The sequence below is a fragment of the Ichthyophthirius multifiliis genome (genome assembly GCF_000220395.1).
Source record: "Ichthyophthirius multifiliis unplaced genomic scaffold scaff_1120509251210, whole genome shotgun sequence".
Taxonomy (NCBI): domain Eukaryota; phylum Ciliophora; class Oligohymenophorea; order Hymenostomatida; genus Ichthyophthirius; species Ichthyophthirius multifiliis.
Window position 1 is genome coordinate 66,089 of NW_004086097.1, and position 25,566 is coordinate 91,654.

The following is a 25,566-nucleotide window of genomic DNA, read 5'->3' on the forward strand; positions in this document are numbered from 1 at the left end:
TGTTTTGGCTCTATAATTTGCTTCGGGTATAAAAGAAAAAATGGATAATTTTTATGAGGATGAACATATAAATTAAGAAAATAAACATTTTCTAAATTCTGAAAATAAAAATTCTTTTTCTTAAACAAAAATCATTTAATAAAAAAATACTTCTTTTAATAATACTAAAAATACTTTACCATTATAATAATAAAATATTGATTTTTAATTTTACGAATTAAATAAAGAACTTGATGTTATTTCAGAAGAAATAAATGATTTCTTTTCAAATAAATAGCTCTTCTTTTAAAAAGATTAGCTATAAGATTTCCTTAAAGTCAAATAAAAGTAACTTTTTTTTCTTTAATAGTAATTCCAATAATTAAACAATGACAATATAGACTCTTCTTTAGAAAAACTGCATTAAATATTGAAATAAATAGAGCAAATATCATCTAATTTAGAACAAGAAAATTTTATAAAAGAATAAAGCAATAACAAAAAATAAGAATTATTGCAAAAAATAAATGAAATTATAGACATAAAAGACGATGAAAATAATTAGACTTTTTCTAATAAAAAAGTTATTTATAACATACAAAAAAAGCAGGAAGTGTAAAAAGTTGAAAATGAAGTAAAAAATTTAGATTTGATAAAAAATTAAATTTAATAAAAAGACGAAATAATATTTTTTTTAGAAAAATAAATCAATGAATAAAAAGCATAAATTTAAAGAGATAATGAGATTATTTAAATTAAAATTTAAAACGAAAATGATATAGAATAAGAAAAAGAATAAAATCAAATCCAAATTAAATGTTTATAGGATAAAGTGGAAAAATATAAAGAAAAAAATTACGAAAAAAAATAAACAATAGAAAACTTGTAAAAAAATAATATTATGTTGAGTTAAGAAAAGGCGCTTTTAGAAAACTAAATAAAAGATATTTAACTAAATTACGATAATTAAATATCAGAAAATAATTTGATTTAAAAAAATATTTAAAAAATTTAAATTACAAATGAAAGTTTTGAATTTGAAATAAAGAAAAAAGAAAATATAATAAAAAATTTAAATTAATAAATAAATGTTTAAAACGAAAAATTAATCATTAAAGATGAAAATATAGATAAAATTTTAAATTAAAATAAAGAATTAAATAATAATATTTTAAATTTTCAAAATCAATTAAAAATTACAGAAGAAAACTTCAATTTAGCTGCATAAAAATATAAAAAATTAAAAGAAAAATATAATTTATAAAAAGAAAACTTCTTAGAAAAAAAAAATAAAGATTTAAATAAAAAAAAAGAATCTTCACTAAAGCTTAAATAAGAGATTAAATTTATTGAAGATAAATTATAAGAATATATTTTATTGGAAAAAAATCTTAAAAATGAAAATTAAAATCTTTTGTAGTAAATTGAATAAATTTAATAAGACATTTAAAAAAAAAATATTGATATTAAAAAATATAAATAAGAAAAGTAATATATTATATTTTATTTATATATATATATATATATATATATATTTATATATATTTATATATATTTTTAAAATAGCATTAATTTATAAAATGAAATTAAAAAAGTATTATCTAATTACAAAAATAATTAAGATAACTATAAAGCAGAATAAAAAAATGTAATTTAAAATCTAAAATATTTTTATATAAATATTTATAATTTTTTATAAATAATAAGAATTAATAATTATAATATTAATCTTAAAGTTTGTAAGAATAAAATAAATAAGTGTTATAAAATATATAAGCTTTAAATTTTGAAATAAAATAAAAAGAAGAATAAATAAAATTATTTTCAAACTAAAACAGTCAATTATAAATAGATATTTAAAACCAAAAATAGATTATATAAAAATTAGAAAATCAAAATTAAATTCTTTAGGAAATCAAAAACGAAGTAAAAACAATTAAATATATAAATATTTTTAATTATTTAATAAGTATTTATTTTTTTAAAAATAGGAAGTTATTTAATTTGAAAAATAACTTAAAAGTTGTATATAAGAAATAAATTAATTAAAACAATATTTATAAGATAAAATTGTTTTACATTTATAATAAAATTAACAAATTTAAGAATTAGAAGTAGTAATTGATAATTTAAAATAAAAAAATAAAAATAAAAAAACAATTATTGAAAATCTAAATAAACAATTAAGTTAAATGGATAATGTTGTTAAAGAAATTATTTAAGAAAAAAATCATTAAATTTCATTAATTAAAAATGATACATAATAGGTTTTTTTTTTTTTCGAATAAATGCATATTTAATTATTTTATAAAAAAGTATGAAACTAACAAATAAAATACTCAAAAATCTATTTTAAAAAAATCTAAATGTTATAATTAAAATTTAGTACAGACAAACTCATAATCCAGTAGCTCAGATAATTGATTTTTTTTTATGATAAAAGCATATTGCTTTTCTTAAATTTTCTTATAATAAAATAAATTATATTATAAGTTTTCTTTTTTTTTAAAAAAAAAATATTTAAAATAATTACTTTTTTAATTAATAATTATAATATTTTTAAAAAGTTTATTTTTTTATATATTAAGCTATAAAAATCTTTTATTTTTGAAAAAAATAAAAATATTAATAAAATATATAGATTAAAAGTTAATTATTAGTTTTAAAAATGGAAGAATATAAAAAAAAATGTAAGAAAGATTTACATAATCAACTTAAAATAAGTTAAATTAAATAAACAAATTATATTATTTAATAAAATTGATAAAAGAAAATAAGGATTAATATCAAATTTTTTTAGTCAAAAATCTTAATAAGTTAATCCTAATTAATATTAAAGTTAAGATTTAGAACAAAATTAATATTAATAATATTTGACTTAAAATTAAACTTAAAAAATGTATGAAATGAGCAATATAGATTCAAAAACATAATGTAATTTTAATATTTTATTTTAAAAACTTAATATTAAATAAAAATTTAAAATATTTAGATGTAAATTATTAACAAAATAATTAATAATAAACCTTAATAATTTAAAAAAAACAATTATAGAATAATTAAAGGATAAATGGGAATAAAATAAGTAATTCAAAGTTATTACAATTATAAATTTAGCAGTACTAATAATAATAATTTTAATAATAACTTCTTCATTATGAAAAATCTTTAAAAATTATAAAAATAATATAAATAAATAGTTATAAATATTTTTATTTCAAAAAAAAAAAATATATATACATACAATATAAATTTTAAATTAAAAAAAATTAATAAAAAAATGGCATACAGATGTAAAAATAAAATAATCTTTTTATATTTTTCAATACTTATAAATAATAATAAACATAATTTTTATAAATAAATTCAATAGCTTCTCCAAACAGTGATACAATAGCAAAAATAGCTGAAAAATTAAGCACTCTTTAAAATAGTATAATGGATAATAATAAGACAAACAAAATATAATAAGGAGAATAAAGAGCAGCAGATTTAGAGGAATCTTTTATAGAATATGAATAAAAATTAGAAAAGAAAATACATATAATATAGGATACAATTTAAAAACTAGGAAAATTTATTTAAGAAGATAAAATGCACAGAGATTCATAATTCGAAAAAAAATAAAAAGAAATAAATTTTTTAGACTAAAAATTATCTTCAGTTTTAGAAAATGAAATACAAGCAATTTTTATAAATTAAAATTTAATATATAATTATATATATCTTTCTTTTTTAGTAAAGAAAAGAAGGAGAAAATCGCATATTTAGAATAATTGATGATAAAGTAAATTTGTTGAAAGACGAAGTTTAATAAGAAAGTTAAACAAGAGGTAATATTATAGAAGAATTGAATTAAAAATTAGAAAACGAGCTTCCGAAATTAAGTAATGATATTAATAATGAAAAATCTGAAAGAGAAGAAATGGATGAAAATATAATGAAAAAAACCACTGAAGAATTATTAAAACTTAATTCTATTATCTAATAAGAAAAAAAAGAAAGAGAAGATAGTGAATAGTCTATTTTTGATATGTTAAAAGAAGTTGTTAATCGTATAAAAAATGAAATTGAAACTGAAAAAAAATAAAGGTTTTTTTATTTAAACATTATATTTAAAAATATTTATTATTATATCAGGGAAAATACAGAAGAAAATTTGATTTACCTATTAGAAGATACATGTAGTAAATTAAATGCAGCTTCTTTAGCATGAATAATATATATATATATATATTAATATAATTATTTATATATTATTTTTTTTTAAATTATATGAAAATTAATTAATTTTAATTTTATTTTAACAGTTTTATTTTATCATTATATTAAAATCAAAAAAAAAATATTTTTTAATTTAAAAAAATGATTTTATTTTATTTATATTCAAATTATTTTATTTTTAATTAATTTTTATTCATAAATAAGCAAAGGTTATCAACAGAAAAAAATAAAATACAATTTATTGGCTAATAACTAATCCCCCATAAAATTAATATTATTAAATTTTCAAAATATTTATCTTGATGGATGATATATCAAAAATAATTAAAATCAAATTAAATTGAATATAATGACATTTATTATATTATAATATATAAAAATTAAAAAATAAATTTATTCTAAGATATTAAAAATTATAAATACAAAAAATATTTGTATCAATTTGAATAAAAATCAAAAAACTTATCAAAAAGTATTAAAATTTATTATATTTTTAATGAATGAAAGTAAAACTAAATTTTAACTTAGCGTACATATGATAAGTTTTTTAAAAATAATCAAATATAATAAATATTTAACGATTTTTTTTTTAAAACAAAAAATTAATTATATAAAAACATAAATTTGTACAATTAAAAAATAAAATTAGTTATTTGAATAATCAAAAACTTTCTAAAACTTAACTTAAATAAAAAGTTCTTTGAATATAAAACACTTTTTGAGAAAATTTACAAGAATTATCCTTAATAAAAAAAATGAGGCTTATAAATATTTAACTATACACATTAGAAAAATTATAAATTATTAATATTCCTATATTAGTTAATATATGAAAAAATATTTAATTTAAGTCTTAAAATATAGTATATAAAAAATAAAATGAAGAAGCTAAAACTGACTATAAATGGTGAATTTTTTTATTTTATTTTTTATAATTTATTTTCTTTAACAAAAAAATTAAAGTTAAATTGTAAATAATATTTTTACTTCAAAGTATTTTGAAAGGGAAAAATCTTAGTATTTTTTTTAAATTTATAGAAAATAAAAAAATAAAGAAATTATTTTAATTCTATTAATTTATATTAGATATTATGTTTTTGATTTATATTCAGTAAAAAATATATATAAGAATTATATATTTATTTTATACAATACTAAATTCAAAATTCGATTAATATTACTTCGTATAACAAAAAGAATCTTTTTAGATATTTTATAAATTTTACTTGATTATGAATCTAATTTATAAACTTAAGATATACGAAGAACTCCTTTATTTTATACAGTTTTAGTTGTACATAAAATTATTGTAAAATAATGTATTTAAATTACTTAGTTATAGATTTTTTTATTTTCGTGTTATTTTTTTAAAAAGCCCAATCAACTAAAAAAATGTGAGAAAAAATGGATAATAATAAGTAAATTATAAGCTACATTTTTCTTAAAAATTAAAATTATTTAATTATGTTTTACCATCTCACTACAGAAAAAAATCAATTATTTTAATTTAACAAAGCAAAATAAATATTTTATTTTTTGATTTTGATGATAAATATATATTAAACTAAAGTTAAATGCATTAATGGGATTAATTCATATTTAAAAAAGAATTGAATTTTGTATAAAAAATTGTTGCTAATTTTTTTTAACAATTTAAGTATTCGATACTAGATTTGATCATTTATAAAATATAAAATTTTAATATTAATAATATATTACAAAAAAAAGAAAATATTATTAAAATTAAATAGAGAATATAATTAATATTTTTTTTAGCTTGAATTTTATTAATTATAATCAAATAAATATATATAGAAACATATATATTAAATCAAAAGTCTATTTCTTTATTTTTATAAATAAGCTTTCCATTTAAAACACTTCTATTAAAAGGAAACTCACAAGCTATATCACATATATAAGGGCAAGCTTCATCTAAAGTAATTTCTGCTTATTAACCTCCCATCTATTTTTTATTTTATTAAATAATAAAAAAATATATTATAATATTAATTTTACATCAGTTTTAACCCATCCAGGATGTATAATATATAAAGATTATTGATTTTTTAATTATTTAGTTAAAATAAACCTTCCGTAAGCATTTAAGAAAGCTTTAGATGTATGATATGATTATTAATAGAATATCAGTTTTTAAGGAAAATCTGAATTTTTTATATAATCTTCAGCTAATTAAAATAAATAATCTTTTGTAATATTTTAATTTTCTAATATTTTTCTTCCTTCCAATGTTTAATGTTCTAATTAACCTAAAATGCTGCTTATTAATAATATTTTACCATCATTACTTAACATATTATGAAATATATTTTCTGTTAATTCGACCGTTTTTAAAAAATTTGTTTAAAAAGTAAAATTTGCAATATTTGAGTTTGTAGGCCTTCTATCAACTACGCCTGCATTATTTATTAAAACATCAATATATTTATATTTTTCTTGTATCTTGTTCATAAAGCTTTTAACACTTTCATCAATTGATATATCCAGTTCAAAAATATCAAACTCTTAAGAAAATTAACTGAAATGATTTTACATTTACTAAATTTACTCTTTGTTTCGAATTGTCAATATTACTTTATAACTTTAAGAATATTTTTATAATATTAATTCTGCTGTCTTTTTTCCTATTCCTCTATTGGATCCTGTTAATAAAATGATTCTTTTATTTATCATATTTTTATAAAAAGGTAACAATATAAATATATTAATACTTTAAAATAGATATATATCTTTTATATAATTTGTCTTTAATATTGAATTAATTTCAAATAAAAAAATTTATGCGCAAAAAGATAATTAAAACATTTCTTATATTTTTTAGTAAAAATGAAATAAACCAAACCCAATATCTAATAAAAAAAATAGAATATAAAATTTACGTTTAAGTTTTATTAAAGCAATTACCTAGTTAATGCATAAAAAAATGTTTTTTATAATCATATGTTTTTTTTATAGTTATATTTAATTTTAAACAAAAAATTATTATGATTTAAATATATTTTTATTATAAAAATCGTAATTGTATACATAAAAATTTAAGAAAATAATCAAAAAATTTTATTAATCATTTGACAATAAAAATACCTTAATGCATTCGCATCTTAAATTTTTTTACTAAATGAAAACTATAAAATAAAATAAAATAATATTTAATTTATATTATTTTTCTAGAAAGCGAATATTTATAAATATTTTAAATAAATTATTAATTAATATATTAATAATATAGAAAAAAAAATATAAATAATAAAAATAATATTATATATTTATTTGTTTTATATTATTTATTTAGTGTTAAATATAATTTATAAATAAAATATAATTTATATTTATCAAAATCTATTATATAATATTAGTAAATAAATTAATATAATTATTAAAAAATATTTATTTATATGAAAATTTTATATCAATGCGTAAATTATATAAATAATAATATTAAATAAAAAAAAATACAAATATAAAATTTATATCTTATCAATAATTTACAATTTTAATAAAATAAATCCTTGAAAAAACTATAATATTTCAATATATATTTCTTATAATATTTATTTAAATATTTTTTACTATTTTAATAATAATATATATTTATTTGATTTTTTCTAAAGCATAAATATCTTTTATTAAAGATTCAATATTTTAAACAAAAAATTGGTTTAAAATATATATTTCATTATAATTATAAAATGAAAATTATAAAATATACAAAAAGATATAAATATAAATAACAATATATATTAAATAATAAAATATAAATAAATTGTTTATCTAATATTATATTGAAATTATTTTATAAAACAGATATTAATAACTATAAATTAAAAAAAATAATATTTATTTATTTATTTATTTTTGTGCAACATATCAATTTTATTTTTCCCAAATTTTATTTTTTTTGAAATTTTTATAATATACACAATTATTTTAATTACAATTTTATTCTTTAGAATTATTACAAAAATTGATATTTAATAAAAAAAAAAATTGAAATAAATAAAATGAAAAACTCATAATTTTAAGAAAATGTAAATTAATATTAAAAATATTATTTTAATAAAATTATTTATTTATATTTAATAATTATATAAAAGTAAATTTAAATATTAGTAGAATAATCAAACATTATATAAATATAATAAACAGAATAATAAAATTAGCAAGAAAGATTTTAAAAAGTAAATAAAAAATAAATTATATATGCATTATTTTAGTCTTTATTTAAATTAATATAATATTTTTCATATATATATTTAAGTTTTAAGTCTAGTTAGGATTTTGTACTTATTATGAAATATATAAAGGATATGATAGAGAAACAGGATGTGAAATAAATTGGAATATAATAAAATTGTAAGATTATAATAAAGGTAAAATTATAAAAATATGAAAAGAAGAGTATAATTTTAATTAAGTTTTTATTTAGATTTAAAAAAAAAAATTCTTCATCAAATATAATTATTACAATAATTAAGTCATCCTAATATCATTAAATTCATAAATTCATGGATAAATGAATAAGAAAATTAAATAATTTTTATTACAGAATGTGTGAATGGAGGAAATCTAAAATAGTAATTAACAATTTTTAAATATATATTAATATATTATTTTTATATTACAAAAAAAAACAATTTATATTGACTTTATTATTTAATTTTTTTATTTATGAATAAAAAATTATAAATTTATTTATTTTTTCCTTCATATTAAAAAAATTAAGCTATTTTTCAAAAAAATAAAATTAAAAAAAATAGGCATTTGAAGAAAACAGGAAAACCAAAACTCAAAATAATAAAAAATTGGTGCAAACAAATTCTAAATGCATTAAATTATACATTCCAAAATTAATAATATTTTACTTTCTATTTAACAGAATTAAATTGTTAAAACATATTAATTAATACAGCCACAAATTAATTAAGATTAAACGTATTTCCTTTAAAAAGTAAATTTTTTGATGAATTAATAATTGGAAATCAAAATAATATTTTATTCGATAATATTTATTATTTTGGTTTGTGTTTATTAGAAATAATTACCTTTTAGAAATCTTTGAATGAATTAAATTAAAAGCAAATTATGGATTAATAAGTAAAATTAACTAAATAAAAAAATTAAAAAATTTAAATTATTTTAGATACCTCAAGAATTCCTATTACTATAAATTAATTATATTCAAAACGAGTAATTAAAAAATATTATATAAAGTTGTGTAACAAAATCATAGTCAAAATTTACTATTTAATAACTATTTGAAAATATTTCGTTTTTAAACTTATAAAATTAATATGAAGATGATTTTCCAGTATTACTCAATGGCGAAAATAACGAAAACTAAACAAAAATAATTAGTAACTTTTCAGGGTCTGTAACTTAAAAGAAAGTTAAAAGTAATAATAAATATGATATCTAATAGATACTCAACGATTTTGAATATGAAGAAAATTAATCATAAAATAATATTTTAGATAAAAAAAGTTAAAATTGTTAAGATTATAAAAATGAAAAATAAATCGATTAAAAAAATGAAATTCAATCAGAAAATTCAAACTAATAAGATAACTAAAGTAAGTTCTCTTTATTTTACGAAGAAATTTAAAATATTAAAAATATAAAATTTATTCATTAATAATAGAGCAAAAGTAAAATTAAATTTAAAATAGATTAAAAAATTTATTTTTTTAAAAAAGACTATGTTTATTCAATTAATTTAGAATAATATATTTATGATTGTGTAGTTAATTAAGATAAAATTTAATTTCTAGTTTTATTTAAAAAAAAGCTTTAATAAATAAGTATTTTAAATGATTCTTTAATATTTAATTACTTAGGAAACTTAGCATTTAAAAAAAGTAAATAAGAATAATATTTTTATAATGATTTATGTATTAAAATAATATTATTTTAAGTATAATAATATAGATTAATGAAAAAATAAAAATAAGAAAATTAATAATAAACATTTTTGAATCAAAAAAATCATAGACAGCAATAAAATTATATTGCAAATTCAAATATGGTTAATTTAAAGTTAAATTTATAAAAAGTAAAAAATATATAATAATTAAGGAAAATTATTTTAATTATTTAAAGGGTAATATATGTACATAAGTAGATAATAATTAAGTAAAATAATTTTAAACCAAATAATAAATATAATAAACTCCGAAAATCATAAGTTCGATAATTAATAAAGAAAGCTTTTTAACAAAAAAGCGTATTCAAACAGATTCTTAGTAATAAAACAAAACAGAAATTATTTCTTAATTTATTTATTATTACAATTAATATTTAGTAAAAAATTTATTTTAAAATAATTATGTTAATTTTTTCTAAAAAAAAGATTTAGAATTTATAATATCTTTAAAATGAAAATGATCAAGAACTAGAAACAAGATAACAAAGAGAATTATTAGAACTATAAAGGCTTCATATAACACAAAAAAATAATCATATTTCATAAAAAATATAAAAGTTATGTTTTCAACAATAATTAATAACTAATTAATAAAATAAAAATTTATAAATTAATAATTTTATTTAATAAAATGAATTTAACTCATTGAAAAATGCATCTTAAATTTCAAATGATAAATTTTATGATGAAAATTAAAATATTTATTAACTTCACAGTACTGATATTAAAGAATATAAATAAACAGAATTCACAAATAATAAAAATTAATAAAATTATTTATATATAAATGAAGAGAATAATTAAATTTAAAACTTTACTACTCCTTTTTTGGTTAATGATTAAAGCTTTTAATAATAATAACAATACTAATAAAAAATAACTCTTAATAATAACTAGTTTAGTAAAATTAAAATTGATAATAATTTTAATACATAATAATAAATATATTAAGAAAAAATACAATAAGAAAATTAAAATTAATAATGTAGTTTAACTAATATTTAAATAAAAAAATATTTGAAAATAAATCAATTTAAAAATCTTTAGAAATCATAAAAAAAAAATAAAAAGAGTTTTTCTACTTTATAATAAATAAATAATGATTTGCTAAAAAATTAAATATAAAATTGCAATTATCAATAAAAATAATAAAATTTTAAACCAATTAATTAATCATCTAATAATATTTTACATTTAAGTTAACAAAATTATAATACTTAATACCAAAAAATAATGTTATTAATTATATTAAAATAGAAAATAACTAAAAAACCAAATTTATTATTGATTAATAAATTATAAAAAATTAATTTGATGTTTGTCAATTATATTAATAAAATTAATAACTTATTTAATAATAAAATTTTCAATGTATTTAATAATAAAACTGTTAATGTATTTAATAATAAAACTTTTAATGTATTTAATAATAAAATTTATCAGAACAAAAAATTTTTGGACCAATTTAATTAGATAAAAAAAGTTAAAAAAATTTATATGATAATAATAACTTTAATTTTTATTAAAACTAAGATCAAACATATCAATAAAACAAATATTTATTAAATAATAATTTATAAGAAGAATAAAAATATAATGATAATTTATGTAAAAATTAAAACTTGAAATAAAAAAATGAAAATTTAGATAATAAAGATAATTAAATTTATGATTATATTGAAAAATTAATATAGGTATAAATAAATTAAATTTTGTAATATAATTTTTTAAAATTTATAGAATCAAAAGGCATTAATCAATTAATAAGACTTATAGACATTAAATAATTACATATATATCTTACAAACTGATATAGCGAAAGAATATAACAATAATAAATTAAGAGAGGAGCTAATATGTAAATAAAAAAAAAAAAAAAAAAATTTTTGTTTTTTTATAAAAGAAATAATAAGATAAAGAATTAATTTTCTTAACACAGAATAAATATAATAAAATAGTTGTGATAATTTAAAATAATTAAAAAAATATTAAATGGAATATTAAAATTAAAAAAATAATAATAATTAGAATAAAATTGAAAAAAGGATAAATTAAATATTTTGATATTAATAAAAAAACTAAAAATAATAACTCATTATAGATAGCTAAAAATATAATAAAATTATTTATTTTAATTAAATTATTTAAAAGTGTTGATTTAAATAAACAAATTTGTATTAATTTATTTATATATTTTTTTAAATGTTAATATAATAATAAAAATATTTTAATATTAATATAAAATTTATAAAATAATTATATAAAAATATAAAAATATATATATAGATATATATATATATATTTATATATTTTTTTATATTTATATTAAATATTATTATTATTTTTTTTAATTATTATTTTCATTGTTTATTCATATGATATATATTTTTTTAAATTTTAATAATTTTATTTTATATTTAAAAACATTATATTTTTTTGCTATTATTTTAAAATAATATATAAATAGAAAATAAATTAATTAAAAAAAAAATCATTTGTTCATATTGTTTTTTATTGCTAATTTATGTAAATTACTTTAATTAACTTATTTTTATTAGTTTTTCGGGTTATCATTATTACTTCCTTAATTTTTCTACATATTTTAATCTATACTATCGTTTTTCATTCTATTTGAGAATTTCGAAGTTTAAGCAACATGTTATTCATTTCCTTTATTTAAATTTGGATTACTATAAGTGCTTAAGCTTCCAACAGTATCCGTCATTCCATTCATTGCTGGAACTCCATTAGAATGCAAAGCTAAAGATCCTATATGTTCTTAAGAATCAACATCATTCTTTTTATTTATTTTAAGAAATAAGAAATTTATTTAAAAAATTTATAATAACCTTATTCTTATTTCTAACTATTGCTAAATAATCAACGTTATAGTTTCCTAAATTCTATTAAGCGTTTAATAATCCTTAAGTATTTTTTTATAAATTATCTGAAATAAAAGGATGTTCTAAGCATTAACTTGCTGAAGGTCTATTGATAGGAGAAGCTTCAAGCATTTAAATTAAAAGGTCTTTCGCATTAACAGAAACATTTTCTAATTCAGGAATATCAAATTAAACTTCGCATGCTTTATTTGCTCTTAGTATTTATTTATAATCTTTTCCTTCAAAAGGTTATTTTCCTGTCAAAAGTAAATAAAAAATGACTCCAGCAGAAAATATATCACATTTTACATCATAAAAAGTATCCCCTTCCTTATATAATAAAATAATATAAATTTTATTGTATTTAAAAAATAAACATTAAAGCTTAAAATTTCAGGTGCTACAAAACCTGGTGTACCACATCTTTTGAATAAAATATTTTTAGTGTTCGTAAAAGTAGCTAATCCTAAATCTGCAACTACTAAATCGTAATCATTATCTTTAGATTTTAAAAGTAAATTTTCAGGTTTTAAATCTCTATGCATTATATTTTTGTAATGCAAATACTATAGACCAAGAAGAAGATTTCTCATTAAAATTTTTAAATCCAATTCACTCATTGTTTTGTCACGAACTTTATTTAGTAATTCTCCACCATTTAATATATCCAAAACAAAATATATAGAATTAGTAGTTTCATATACTTCATATAAATTTATTATATGTTAACATCTTAAATTACGCATAATGACTTTTTAATAATAATATGTATAAAAAAAATATATAAATGAATATAAGTTTTTTAACATCTCCTTACTTTGATAAAATTAATATTAATAACAAAAAAAAAGTATTTTTTTTTTATTATATTATATAATTATATATTTATAATTGAAACAAAAAAACAAAAAATTAAGAAGAACATAAAAAACTTACATATTTAAAAAATATATATAAATATATTTAAATATTATATATATATAAAATTTATATATTTATATAAATATATATTAATATTTTTTATATATATAGATATTTATATATTTATTTTTATATATTTTATAAATTTAATATGTTTTTATATTTTTTTTTATTTTCATTTTCTGTTATTTTTATTTTAATTAATATAATAAAAAATAAGGTTTATTTTTTCAGCCTTTTTTTTATTTATAGTATTATAATAATTTTTATTTAATAATATATATATAGTTCTATATAGCTTATATACCTATTTCATTTATTAGTGATTCTTTTCCTTTATGTTAACTTGCCATGAATTCTTTATTAAAAGCTTTAATTGCATATTATTATCCTGTTTATTTTTTTGTCGATAAATAAACTTTTGCAAATGAACCTTTTCCAATCATTTTAGTAACTACGAAATCTTCATGAAAAGATTATTAAATTGATTTATATATTAATATATTATTCCATTTTTTCCAAATATTTATATCTTATATATATATTTCTAACACTTTTCCATTTCTGCTTATTCTAAAACCATTAATATTTTAATTTGATGATTAGTTAATTTATTTTGGATCTATATTATTTAAAACATCTAATTTACAACAATTTAATTCTAATACTCCTTGTATTCTATCCATTTTTTCGTTTTTCGTAAAATAAAGATTTTCCTTATCTAATATAAATTATCTTTTTTTAGCTCTATTTCCCTTTTTAGAAGTTTTCAAAAATATATTTTGTAAAAGAATTTCTATTTAAAAAATTTTTTCTTTTTATTTTTAAGGTTTTGACCATATTTTCTTTTATTTTATATATTCATCATCAAAAAATGATACTGGTTTAGTACTTTTTTTAGTATATATTTATAGTTTTAGTTTATTTATTTTTTTATTTATTTTTACGTAATATATGAAATTTTGTTATCAATCTTTTATTTAGTATTAACTTTATTTCCCATTATTATATATATATTTTTTTTTTAAATAAAAGTATTTTTGTTTTTTTATTATATTTTTTTTTTATTTAATTGATTCATTCGTATCGAAATTTTTTTAGTAAATAAAATTATATCTTATTCAAAATATAAAATTTTAGTTTAGTTAATTTAAATAAATAATTATAATTTTGTATATTTTTTGTTTATTATGCGTTTAGTGTAATTTATACAAATTTAATAAATATTAACATTTTTATTTAAAATATTCAACAAAAATATAATTTATATTTAATTAAATAAAAAATAGCTATATATCTAATTTATAGAAATATAATATAATTATCTAATAAAGTAAAAAAAATTGATAATTTATTTTAATTTTTTTGTAAAAGGCATAACATTATTTATTACTTTTTTATTTATACTGACTTCTTTCTTAAATAAATACATATTAAATAATAGAATATTTTTAATATCATTTTTTTACATAAATTTTTTATTAAGATCAATTTAACATAAAACATTTGTTTTAAATTATATTATATTATTAATATTAAAAAAATTATATATGAATTATATATGAAATTAAAATCTATTTAATTTAATCTAAAAATTAAACAATATAAAATTTAAAAGTATTAAATATCTTATAAAAAATGTTTACTAAATTATCATAATTTTCAAAAATAAGCCAATTTGTAAAAATATAAAAATTGTTTTCAACCCAAAAAAGACCCAATATAAACGAAATTCCAATGCTTTAGGATTTTTTAAAAAAACAAAGTAAAAAAAAAACTATAAAATATAAAATATAAATATATAAAAAAAATATAATATAAAGATAATCCTATAAATATTTAGCAAGATAAAGTGCCATATTTAACATAATTAAATTTAAATTAAAATAAAAAATATTTTATTGAAACATATGGATGTTAAATGAATTAATCAGATACAGAAATTATAAACGGAATTTTATAAAATTCAGGGTATTAAAGTACAAAAGTATATGAAGAAGCTGATATAGTATTTTTAAATACATGTGCAATTAGAGAAGGAGCTGAAAGTAAAATATGGAGAAGACTTGAACAAATACGCGCAGAGAAAAAAAAGGAAAAAAAGTCTTTAATCACAGGAGTATTGGGATGTATGGCAGAAAGATTAAAATATAAATTGGTTGAAAAAAATAAAGTAGTTGATATTATAGCTGGTCCTGACGCATATAAAGATTTACCAAGATTAATAGAAAGTTTAATAGTTTTTTATTTTTTTATAAAAAAAATTAAAAATTAAAATCATAAAAAATAATAAATAATAATAAATAGCCAAACTCAAATAATTTTTCAATAAATGTGTAATTAAGTTTAGATGAGACCTATGCAGATGTAACTCCAATAAGATAAAATCCAGAAGGTCCTGAAGCATATGTATCCATAATGAAAGGATGTAATAATATGTGTTCATTTTGCATAGTGCCATTCACGCGAGGAAGAGAAAGGTCTAGAAGTATAGAAAGCATTATAAAAGAAGTAGAAATATTAAGAAATGAAGGAGTAAAGCAAATTACTTTATTAGGTTAGAATGTCAATAGTTATCATGACAAAGAATCTGAAGAATATGAAGAACCTCATTTAAATCCTTAAGGTTTTAAAGAAACATATAAATTGAGATAAGTAAATAACTTTAATAAAAATAATAGAACATATAAAAAAAGGGAAAAGGTGCCAGATTCTAAAACTTACTTGAAGAAGTTGCCAAAGTAGCTCCTGAAACCAGATTTAGATTTACATCTCCACATCCCAAAGACTTTCCAGATCCAGTATTAGATGTAGTAGCCAAATATCCTAATATTGCAAAAAATATACATTTGCCAGCTTAATGCGGGAATTCAGAAGTTTTAAATAGAATGAGAAGAAACTATACAAAAGAGTCTTATTTATAATTAGTTGAACAAATTAAAAATAGAATTCCTGGAGTTACTCTTTCTAGCGATTTTATAGTTGGATTTTGTGGAGAAACTGAAGAATAATTCCTGGATACTTTAGATTTAATAAATTAAGTTAAATTTGAAAATGCTTATTTGTTTGCTTACAGTATGAGGGAAAAAACTCATGCTCATAGATAATTTTAAGGTTATATTTTACTTTATTTATTTAAATACTTATATATAAAAAATATGAAAAAAAGATGACGTTCCAGAAAATGTAAAAAATGAAAGACTTCAAAGATTGATTAATGAATTTAGAAAAAATCAATAAGAAGTTATAAAAAACGAAATAAATAGGTATTTTTAAAATTGAAAAGAAATATAAATAAAAAAAAAGATATCATTTAGTACTTATTGATGGTAAAGGAAGACTCTAAAATCAATTAATTGGAAGAACTGATACTAATAGAAGAGCAATTTTAAACTTTCAAAAAGCTTTTAAATATAAATAAGATTTAAATACAGTTTAAAATTTATTTTAAATTCCTTGTTGCGAATCTGATTAATAAATTATAAATTCTGAATTATTAGAAGATATTAAAATTGGAGATTTTATTATTGTCAAAATTAATGAAGTTTCTCCTAAATCTTTATTCTGTAAACCTATTATTAAAAGTACTATTACTCAGTTTGCTCAAATTTCTAATAATAGACCTTTTATTGAAAAATTGGAATGAAAACAAATATAGATCTTTATTCATTAATTTATGTTCTTTGTTTTTTTCACAAAAAAAAAATAATTATATATTTTAATTTTTTTTTATAAAAAAATAAAGAATATATATTATTTATTTATCAATCATTTTTTTATTGTTGATCTATTATTTTAACCTGGCATAGTCTTTTATATTTATAATAACAAAGAAGGATTTTTAACTCTAACAACTTCATTTATATCTTAAAGCCTTCCTTCCATTAAAGCTAATTTAGATTTTAAACTCATGTATCTAAACGTAATAATTTATCTAATTAAATCGTCATTACTTGCTTAAAATTCAAAGGCTATAACTTCAATATTCTTATATTCAGTACTTTAAACTATTTCAAGTCTTCCCATTCCTTCATTCATTATTGTAAAAATAGCAGAATATTAGTTTTAGTCTTTTTCAACTTTATTAAAGCATTTTATACATATAGAAGGATATTCATTAAATTAAATGTTTAATTATTATGTTTATTTTATTGTTTTAAAATTATTTTCATTAGCTCTATTTACATTTGAACAAAAAATATTAATTAAAATATATATGCATTTTTTTATTATTTTTACAAATGTGTAAAATGGAAAAATATATCATTATCACTACTCAATTCCAATTTTAATTATTATAAATTTTTTTCATCTCCCTGTTTTTTTTTTAAAAAAAAATATTTTTTTTTTTTCAAATGAAATATTTTTATTTAATAAAAATATTTTTTTTAATTTTCATTTCTGTTTTAAGATAAAATTTATTTGATACCAATATAAAAACTCTAGTCCTTAATGGTTCTAAATTGGGTAAATCTTCTGTTTCAACATCTTACTTTTAAAATCTTATATGAAAAGGAATTTCTCTATCATAAACTACTCTATGCCCATCAGCTTTTATTATTATTATTTTAATTTTTTATGCAAATTTTTATAATATTTTTAATTTATTTTTATTATTACCTAAAGATGGATCCATTTCATCTATAGTTGCAAAATCAAAAGAATTAAGCATTTATTAAATGTTATTTGATTCATTCATTAAACTTTTTTAAGTAGCCATTTTTTAATTTTTTTATTTATAATTTTTTTAATTTAATTTATTTATTTTAATTTAAAAACAAAAAAAATTAAAATTTTTGAATATATAATTTATTTTGATTTTTTAAATAAATTTTTATATGTATTTAAATATTTATACTATAATATTATTCAACAATTAAATAAGTATTTTTTTGATTATATTTTTATTTCTTACATAAATTAAATAATTTTATATTTTTTTATAATTTAAAATTGTAAAAAAGCTTAATAAGATAATAAAAATTTATAAACTTTTAAAAATTTAGCTTTTAAAGAAGAGTTTTATTGTATTCCAAAAAAAGTATATTATTAATTAATAATTAACTAAAAAAAAAAGAGCAAAATAAATAAAACAAAATATGATTTACATCCCAAAAAAAAAAAACTACTCATTTCTATTTTTTAAAATTTTCAAATTACCAATTTGCATTTTAATCAAGATCTTCCAAAACAATACCATCACCATATCCAATATATCCTAAGTTTGTAAAAGATCTATCTATTAATTTATAATCAAACTTATATTCAGATTATCCATAAAATTAATCATCATCATCTTCCTATAATACACTAGTATTTTTTGAGGAATCGGCATCATATATTTCAGAATCTTCAGCTTCGTTAGAACTTAATTATACTTCGTCATAGCTTAGTAATTATTTTTTAGCCATATATCTTTAAAACTCTGATTCAGTATATTTAAACAGATAATTAGTATTTGCTTTTAACCAATCACAATGTAATAATACTTAACGTGCAGAAGCTCTTTTTAATGGTTCAGCTTTTAACATACTCACTAAGAATTAAGTTAACAAATAAACTTCATCTTACTTTATTTGATATCTTTTTAAATTAAAAATATATATTATTTTATTTTTAAAAATACTTTTCTATTAAAACATTTTTTAAAGGCCAATAATGCAAAACAGGTATTTTTCTCAAATTTCCATTTTAGTCAAAAATTTTTTTAGCTTTTTATATTGCTAATGAAAATTTTAAAGGGAATTTTTTTAATAACTCTTCAATCTATGATTTATTTATAACATTAAAAATTATTTTTTGAAATTTCAAATATAAATAAATAAATTTACTTATGCTAAATGATCTTCATTTTTACTATAATCTGTATTCCTTCTTGGTTAAAACAAGAAATCTCCAGTAATCATTTCAAACATCATACAAGCAAAAGACCAAATATCAGCTGAAGTATCATAATGCATTCCAATAATTGACTTTTTATATATTTTAATTTTTATTTAAAAATAAAACTTAATAATTTACTTCTGGACTTCTATATTATCTTGTTTATATTTTTGTCGCAAAATGATGATAAGTCCAACAAGCGTTTCCTAAATCAGCAATTTTTACCTTTATGTTTTCATCTATTCTTTCTCCTCTTCCACAATAACTTTATATTTATAAAAAATTAAATATATATATTTTATATACTTATCAAATTTATATTTTATTTCATCAGGTATTTTTTCTTCAGGTTCTTTATTTTCTTCTTTTTATTGTTAATCTTTGTTAGTTTTAATTTCTTAACTGGGTTAAATTCCGTTCGCTTTTTATTATTCTTCTTTTAATTTTTGTTTTTTTCTTTTCAAAGCTGCTTTTTTTCTTTAATATTTTTTTTGCTATTTAGTCAAGTTTTATTAATCATTTTTCTTTTTTTCTTCTTCTTAATTTTAAGCATTACTTTTTTCATCTTCGTCATTTTGGCTTTATTCATCTTACTTTATTTCTTCTTCTTCCCTTTCATCATTATTTTATTCTTCAATATATATATTATGCTATATTTAATATTTTTTAATTCTTTCCTTTATTTTTTAATTAATATTTAGTTATCCTTTTTCAACAATTTATTTCTATTATTAATATTTATATTATTTATAATATGTTAAAACTTTTAATCTTTTTTTACTATTTCTTCTTATGTCAAACAAACTAAAACATTCTCAGGTTTCAAATCAGTATGAATAACTTAACAGAATCTATGCAAAAAATCTAATCCTATAAGAATTTATTTGGCAATTATCCTAGCCAAATGCATCGGAATACCTTTGTAATTATATCTTTTGATAATTTCTAATAAATTGACACTCATAATTTCAAAAACCATACAGAAATGATTTCCATAAGGTCCTTAATAAATAAAAGAATTTAATAATTAAACAATTTAGCAATCATCCCTTGTGAAATTTTTCTTTTTTTTATCCTAATATTTTTTTATTTTTATAAAAAAAAAAAAAAAATTGATATAAATTTACATCTTTATAATATTCCTTTAAACATTTTATCCATTCAGGATTACTTGCTTATTTTGCTACCTTTTATAATATTTCAACTTCATCGTATGCTGCTTCTAAATAATGTGGAGCACTCTTTTATATTTTTAATGCTACATACGTATTATATTTAAAATCTTTCGATAACCATACTGTCGAAAAATGACCCCAACCTAGCTTTTATATAATAACGTATCTTTTATTAATTACTTCTCCAATATGGACTGGATGATAACTATTTTATTTTATTTTTTAATTAAATATTAACTTATTAATTTTGTTTAATAAATAATTTTTTTTAAGGGTAAGATTTTTTTTTAAATTCTAATTTTTAATTTTTTTTTTTTATACCCTCCAGTATTATAATCTTCTATTCCTTCATCCTCACTATCATTTTCCTCTTCTTCTTCTTAAACTTCTTGCCCTTCTTCGTTTGTAAATTCAATAGGTTTAAATAATTCTTTGTCTAATGGCATATTTTATTGATTATCCATTATTTAATATTTTTTTTTATTATTTTTTTTTATTTTTTTTATTTATATTATTTTTAAAGATTTTACTCTTAATTTAAATAGATTATTATTTTTTTGCTTTTTATTAAAAAATATAATTCAAACAATAAAATAAAATAAAGCGAAAAGAATGATAAAAAATTAATAAATATTAAGTAAATTAGAAAAATACGATTATTGATTTAATATAATTTTAACTATAAAAAAAGCATATATGAAAAAATAAATTATTTTTTAAAAAAGAAAAATATGTAATAAATTAATTTATTACTTTTCAATAAATTCATTAGTTGAATATCTTTAAAAAAAAATCTAATAAATTTTAATTTTTACTTTTGATTAAAATATATTAAATAAGTTTATAGTATAATAAAGAAGAATAATAAAGGTAAAATATGATATAATAAATTTCAATTTCAATTTTTTTTGTAAATAAATAATAATTTCTAATTTTAGTAAAATTGCAAAAACTTATTTAAACAAAATTAAAATAAATTTACCATAAAAAAAAGTAAAATTAATTTTCTAGAAATTTAAAAAATAAAATTATAAAGTAATAAATTAATAAACTTAAAAAAATATAAAAATAAGTTTAAATAAAATATGCTATGAATTTATTTTTAATAACTATATACAAAATATTTAATTTAATTAATTTCAAATTTACTTAAAAATATGTTTACCTGATTTAGATAACTCAGATATGTTATAATTACTTTTAATTGTTAATTCAGAAATAATATCATCATAATTATTTATTTTATTTATAAAATTTTATCTTTTATAACTTTATTTTTATTATTATTTTATTTAATCTTTATGAATTCCGATATTTTCATTATCTAATATATAAAATATTAAAATAAAAATCATAATAATAAAAATATAAAATACAATAAGCAGATTAAACAAAATCTAATTTATTATAAAATTAATTTATATTTTTTCCGTCATTTATTAGTGAATCAAACTCTAAAGCATAAACATTTTAGCCTTTTACCTAAAAATAAATAAGTAATTTAAAAAAAAATTATAAAAGTTTAATTATTTTTTGCAAAAATACGACTAAATCATCTAATTATTGTGAATTTTATAAAACATTAAAATTATTATTTTTTTATTTATTAATTTAAATATTGTCATTTAGATCTTTTTAAACACCAGATTTTTCTTAAAGGCTTTTAATTTTTTAATTTTTCAATAATTATTTTTCTCCAATACTTTTACGAATTATTTCTACTGGTTTATTAAAATTAGGAATAGTAATAGTCGTAAAATTACTAAAAATATCAGTTTATAATAAATAATTTTTTTAAAAATTACTAGAAATTTTATTTGAAATTTCTTTTTAAGAAACACTACAAAATTTCCTAATATTAGACTTATCTATAAATATGTTTTCGTCATTTTAAATATTTTTAAAATGTAAAGATTTATATTTAGTTTTATCATTTTTATTAATGTCTCCTTTTTTTAATGTCATATACCATAATCTTTACCCTAATTTATCTACTGGATTAAGCATGTTATCATAAGTAAGTAAAGCTTCTTTTTTTTCACGAAAGCGATCTTATATAAACATTAAATTTTAATCTATTTTTCTATCACATTTATGCGAAATTTAATTAATTTTTTATCCCCAATAATTAACTATTTCATCGTATTTTTAAATTACTTTATTCTCTCTTTTTAAAATATTTTTTTCTTATATTGAAAGTTTTTCAATTTATTTTTCTTGTTATTATTTGTTTTTTTCTATCCTTTCTTTAGTTAATTCCATATGAATTAGAAGTTAGTTTTTGCTAAGCTAATTAAATTCGGAAATATTTACACTTTTTTTACAGGCTTAATTTGTTAATTATTTTGTTCCGTAAAATAAATTTGAAGTGTGTTATACTGTCGAATTTCTTTAATTTGAATTAACTTTTATTTTGTTAAAAATAAATAAAAAAACAATATATTAGTTAATAACACTTTTTGTAGAAGTTTCTTTAAGATCTTATAAATTTTCATGTCCTTGCTCTTCACTAAATCTTGAAATATTTATTTATTTTCTCTTGGTTTTTCTTGAAAATTACTGCATTAATTTATAATTTTATTGGTTTTTATCAACTATTTCATAATTTTTTAGAAATTATTTAGGCGAACCTACTATCTAATATGGAACGATTTATCCATTAACAAAACGTGGTCCTTAATTATATTAAGTGTTTTTATTTTACAAAATATTAAAATTATATTTTATATTAAAAATATTTTTTAATTATTCATCTAGTTTTTCATTTGGATTATTTTCTATATTACAAGAATTTGATTTGTAGTTTTATTTTTTTTACTTATCTTATTATTATGGATTTATTTCAGAGAATTTTTTATTAAAATATACTTATATTTTTTAAATCTTAAGTATTTTAGTTTGTATTTAATTCATTTTTTAATTATTTTTTTTATTAATTTTTAAAATATTATTGAAATCATCTATTGAATTTAAAAATGGAAGTATTCCAACTTAGCTATTTATTGAAGATTTTATTTTCATTTTTTTATTATATTTTAATTATTAAATTATATTCAAATTTTTATAGAAGATAAAATAAATATTTTAATAATGTATTTATTTATTTAATGAAAAAAAAAAATTATTATATTTATTATATTTTATTAAATTATTTTTAAAAAATAAAATAAAAATCATTATATTTTTATTAATTAAATATTTATATTTGATAAATTTTAATTTATTTAGTTTTTTTTTATAATTTTAATTAATTTTATATTTTTTTTTTTCATAAGTTTAAAAATATTTAAGAAATTTTATATTATTTAAATAATTTCATTTTATTTTAATTTATTTATAATTTTATAATATAAAATTAATTTATTATTCATTATATATATATGACTTTAAATAAATAAAAGTTATGAAGAATATTTTAAATATATAAATATATATAATTATTTTTTATTTTATTTTAAATAAAATTTTTATAATTTTATAAATAAATATTTTTAAATAGATGATAATATATAATAAATACAGAAAATATATAATACATAATTATTATTTAAAAATAATTATTTTTAATAATCGCTTAAATTAAAATAATTAAATAAATATATATTCAAAAAAATAAAAAAGAAATATATCTATCATATATATATTACCTTTAATTTTACTATTATATATATATATTCCATTATTTTTTTTATAGTTAATTAATAAAATTTTAACAAAATTCTTGAATTTTAATCAAAAATTTATTTAAAGATTTCAATAATTAAGTTTAAAACAAAAAATATTTTAATTTTATTTTAATAAAAATATAATGTTACTAAAAATTTATTATTCTTTAATAGTCATAATAAAGTATTAATATATTTTATAATTTGAAATAAATTAAATTAGGCACATAAAAGTTTAATTTTAATTTTAATTCTCCTAAACACTATGTTGTTTTTAAAAACTTCTTATAACTATTTTTATGACATTTTGGGGAATAAAATTTCCATAAGTAAATAGTTAAGATATTTTATCTAACCATTAAAATACATTAATTAAAATTAAATCTGAAAATACTATTATTCTGATTGTATAATAGACTAAATTTAATTATTTTTTATTAGTAAATTTTAAAATTTATAAGTAGGAGGTAAAAAATTAGTTATATTAACTTTATTTAATTTTCAGAGAAAAACAAAAAAATTAATGTATATGTTAATAATTAATTATATCAATAATAATCAAATATATTTTTAAGTTTAATTATATTAAACAATAAATTAAAATAATATTTCATTATTACTAATTTACTTATAATAATAATTTTATATACTTTAAAATTTGTAAATACTAAAAATATTTATGTTTTTTCAATTAATTATGGTTTTTATTAAAAAAAATTATATTTTTGATCTTTTAATTATTTTCTTTTTATTTTTAATTTTTATTGTATCAATGCTATTTTTAAATAAAAAATTAAAAAATAATAAATATGAAATTTAAAAAAAACTGATAATATATAAACAATTAAAAGAAAAGAAAAGAAAAAAAAATATGAAATCTTAAAAAGAAAAAACAT

The 25,566-nt window shown here is 15.3% G+C and overlaps 6 protein-coding genes across 6 annotated transcripts, besides 31 other annotated features; 2 read left to right on the forward strand and 4 right to left on the reverse strand. All coding sequences in view use genetic code 6, as the record gives it.

Moving 5' to 3' along the window:
• Positions 1–614: 614 nt before the first annotated feature.
• Positions 615–655: a microsatellite.
• An 815-nt stretch (positions 656–1,470) lies between these two features.
• Positions 1,471–1,534: a microsatellite.
• A 99-nt stretch (positions 1,535–1,633) lies between these two features.
• Positions 1,634–1,677: a microsatellite.
• Positions 1,647–1,690: a microsatellite.
• A 1,688-nt stretch (positions 1,691–3,378) lies between these two features.
• On the forward strand, positions 3,379–4,195 carry IMG5_160360 (hypothetical protein; the record flags this gene model as incomplete). The annotated part of the gene is made up of 3 exons (XM_004030425.1): positions 3,379–3,663; positions 3,719–4,071; positions 4,120–4,195. Exons 1-3 carry the CDS (start codon positions 3,418–3,420, stop codon positions 4,193–4,195), a joined length of 675 nt encoding a protein of 224 aa, XP_004030473.1. The 5' UTR covers positions 3,379–3,417.
• A 1-nt stretch (position 4,196) lies between these two features.
• Positions 4,197–4,238: a microsatellite.
• Positions 4,239–4,328: 90 nt separating this feature from the next.
• Positions 4,329–4,387: a microsatellite.
• A 1,647-nt stretch (positions 4,388–6,034) lies between these two features.
• Positions 6,035–6,780, reverse strand: IMG5_160370 (short chain dehydrogenase reductase family protein, putative; the record flags this gene model as incomplete). The annotated part of the gene is made up of 2 exons (XM_004030426.1): positions 6,223–6,780; positions 6,035–6,169 (listed from the first exon to the last, which is right to left on the reverse strand). The coding sequence occupies exons 1-2, from the start codon at positions 6,757–6,759 to the stop codon at positions 6,035–6,037; spliced, it is 672 nt and encodes a 223-aa protein (XP_004030474.1). The 5' UTR covers positions 6,760–6,780.
• A 698-nt stretch (positions 6,781–7,478) lies between these two features.
• Positions 7,479–7,533: a microsatellite.
• A 410-nt stretch (positions 7,534–7,943) lies between these two features.
• Positions 7,944–7,986: a microsatellite.
• A 197-nt stretch (positions 7,987–8,183) lies between these two features.
• Positions 8,184–8,226: a microsatellite.
• Positions 8,227–10,710: 2,484 nt separating this feature from the next.
• Positions 10,711–14,300, reverse strand: IMG5_160380 (protein kinase domain protein; the record flags this gene model as incomplete). Its single annotated transcript, XM_004030427.1, has 7 exons — positions 10,711–10,727; positions 11,949–11,995; positions 12,237–12,249; positions 12,680–12,941; positions 12,994–13,356; positions 13,404–13,777; positions 14,255–14,300. The coding sequence occupies 7 exons, from the start codon at positions 14,298–14,300 to the stop codon at positions 10,711–10,713; spliced, it is 1,122 nt and encodes a 373-aa protein (XP_004030475.1).
• Positions 11,493–11,582: a microsatellite.
• Positions 12,350–12,414: a microsatellite.
• Positions 12,352–12,453: a microsatellite.
• Positions 12,419–12,454: a microsatellite.
• Positions 12,419–12,470: a microsatellite.
• Positions 13,963–14,040: a microsatellite.
• Positions 13,974–14,084: a microsatellite.
• Positions 13,984–14,112: a microsatellite.
• Positions 14,013–14,110: a microsatellite.
• Positions 14,030–14,110: a microsatellite.
• A 567-nt stretch (positions 14,301–14,867) lies between the features above and the next one.
• Positions 14,868–14,892: a microsatellite.
• Positions 14,893–15,585: 693 nt separating this feature from the next.
• On the forward strand, positions 15,586–16,963 carry IMG5_160390 (hypothetical protein; the record flags this gene model as incomplete). Its single annotated transcript, XM_004030428.1, has 3 exons — positions 15,586–15,712; positions 15,771–16,186; positions 16,255–16,963. 3 exons carry the CDS (start codon positions 15,586–15,588, stop codon positions 16,837–16,839), a joined length of 1,128 nt encoding a protein of 375 aa, XP_004030476.1. The 3' UTR covers positions 16,840–16,963.
• Positions 15,721–15,754: a microsatellite.
• Positions 15,721–15,762: a microsatellite.
• A 752-nt stretch (positions 16,964–17,715) lies between the features above and the next one.
• On the reverse strand, positions 17,716–18,667 carry IMG5_160400 (hypothetical protein; the record flags this gene model as incomplete). Its single annotated transcript, XM_004030429.1, has 4 exons — positions 17,716–18,124; positions 18,187–18,263; positions 18,377–18,498; positions 18,568–18,667. The coding sequence occupies 4 exons, from the start codon at positions 18,665–18,667 to the stop codon at positions 17,716–17,718; spliced, it is 708 nt and encodes a 235-aa protein (XP_004030477.1).
• Positions 18,267–18,315: a microsatellite.
• A 1-nt stretch (position 18,668) lies between the features above and the next one.
• Positions 18,669–18,721: a microsatellite.
• Positions 18,722–19,076: 355 nt separating this feature from the next.
• On the reverse strand, positions 19,077–21,469 carry IMG5_160410 (serine protein kinase, putative; the record flags this gene model as incomplete). The annotated part of the gene is made up of 8 exons (XM_004030430.1): positions 19,077–19,530; positions 19,574–19,713; positions 19,779–19,919; positions 19,969–20,069; positions 20,234–20,555; positions 20,612–20,905; positions 20,958–21,210; positions 21,327–21,469. The coding sequence occupies 8 exons, from the start codon at positions 21,467–21,469 to the stop codon at positions 19,077–19,079; spliced, it is 1,848 nt and encodes a 615-aa protein (XP_004030478.1).
• Positions 21,470–21,471: 2 nt separating this feature from the next.
• Positions 21,472–21,524: a microsatellite.
• Positions 21,477–21,524: a microsatellite.
• Positions 21,482–21,524: a microsatellite.
• An 814-nt stretch (positions 21,525–22,338) lies between these two features.
• Positions 22,339–22,380: a microsatellite.
• A 1,332-nt stretch (positions 22,381–23,712) lies between these two features.
• Positions 23,713–23,753: a microsatellite.
• A 463-nt stretch (positions 23,754–24,216) lies between these two features.
• Positions 24,217–24,270: a microsatellite.
• An 18-nt stretch (positions 24,271–24,288) lies between these two features.
• Positions 24,289–24,331: a microsatellite.
• Positions 24,332–25,566: the final 1,235 nt, after the last annotated feature.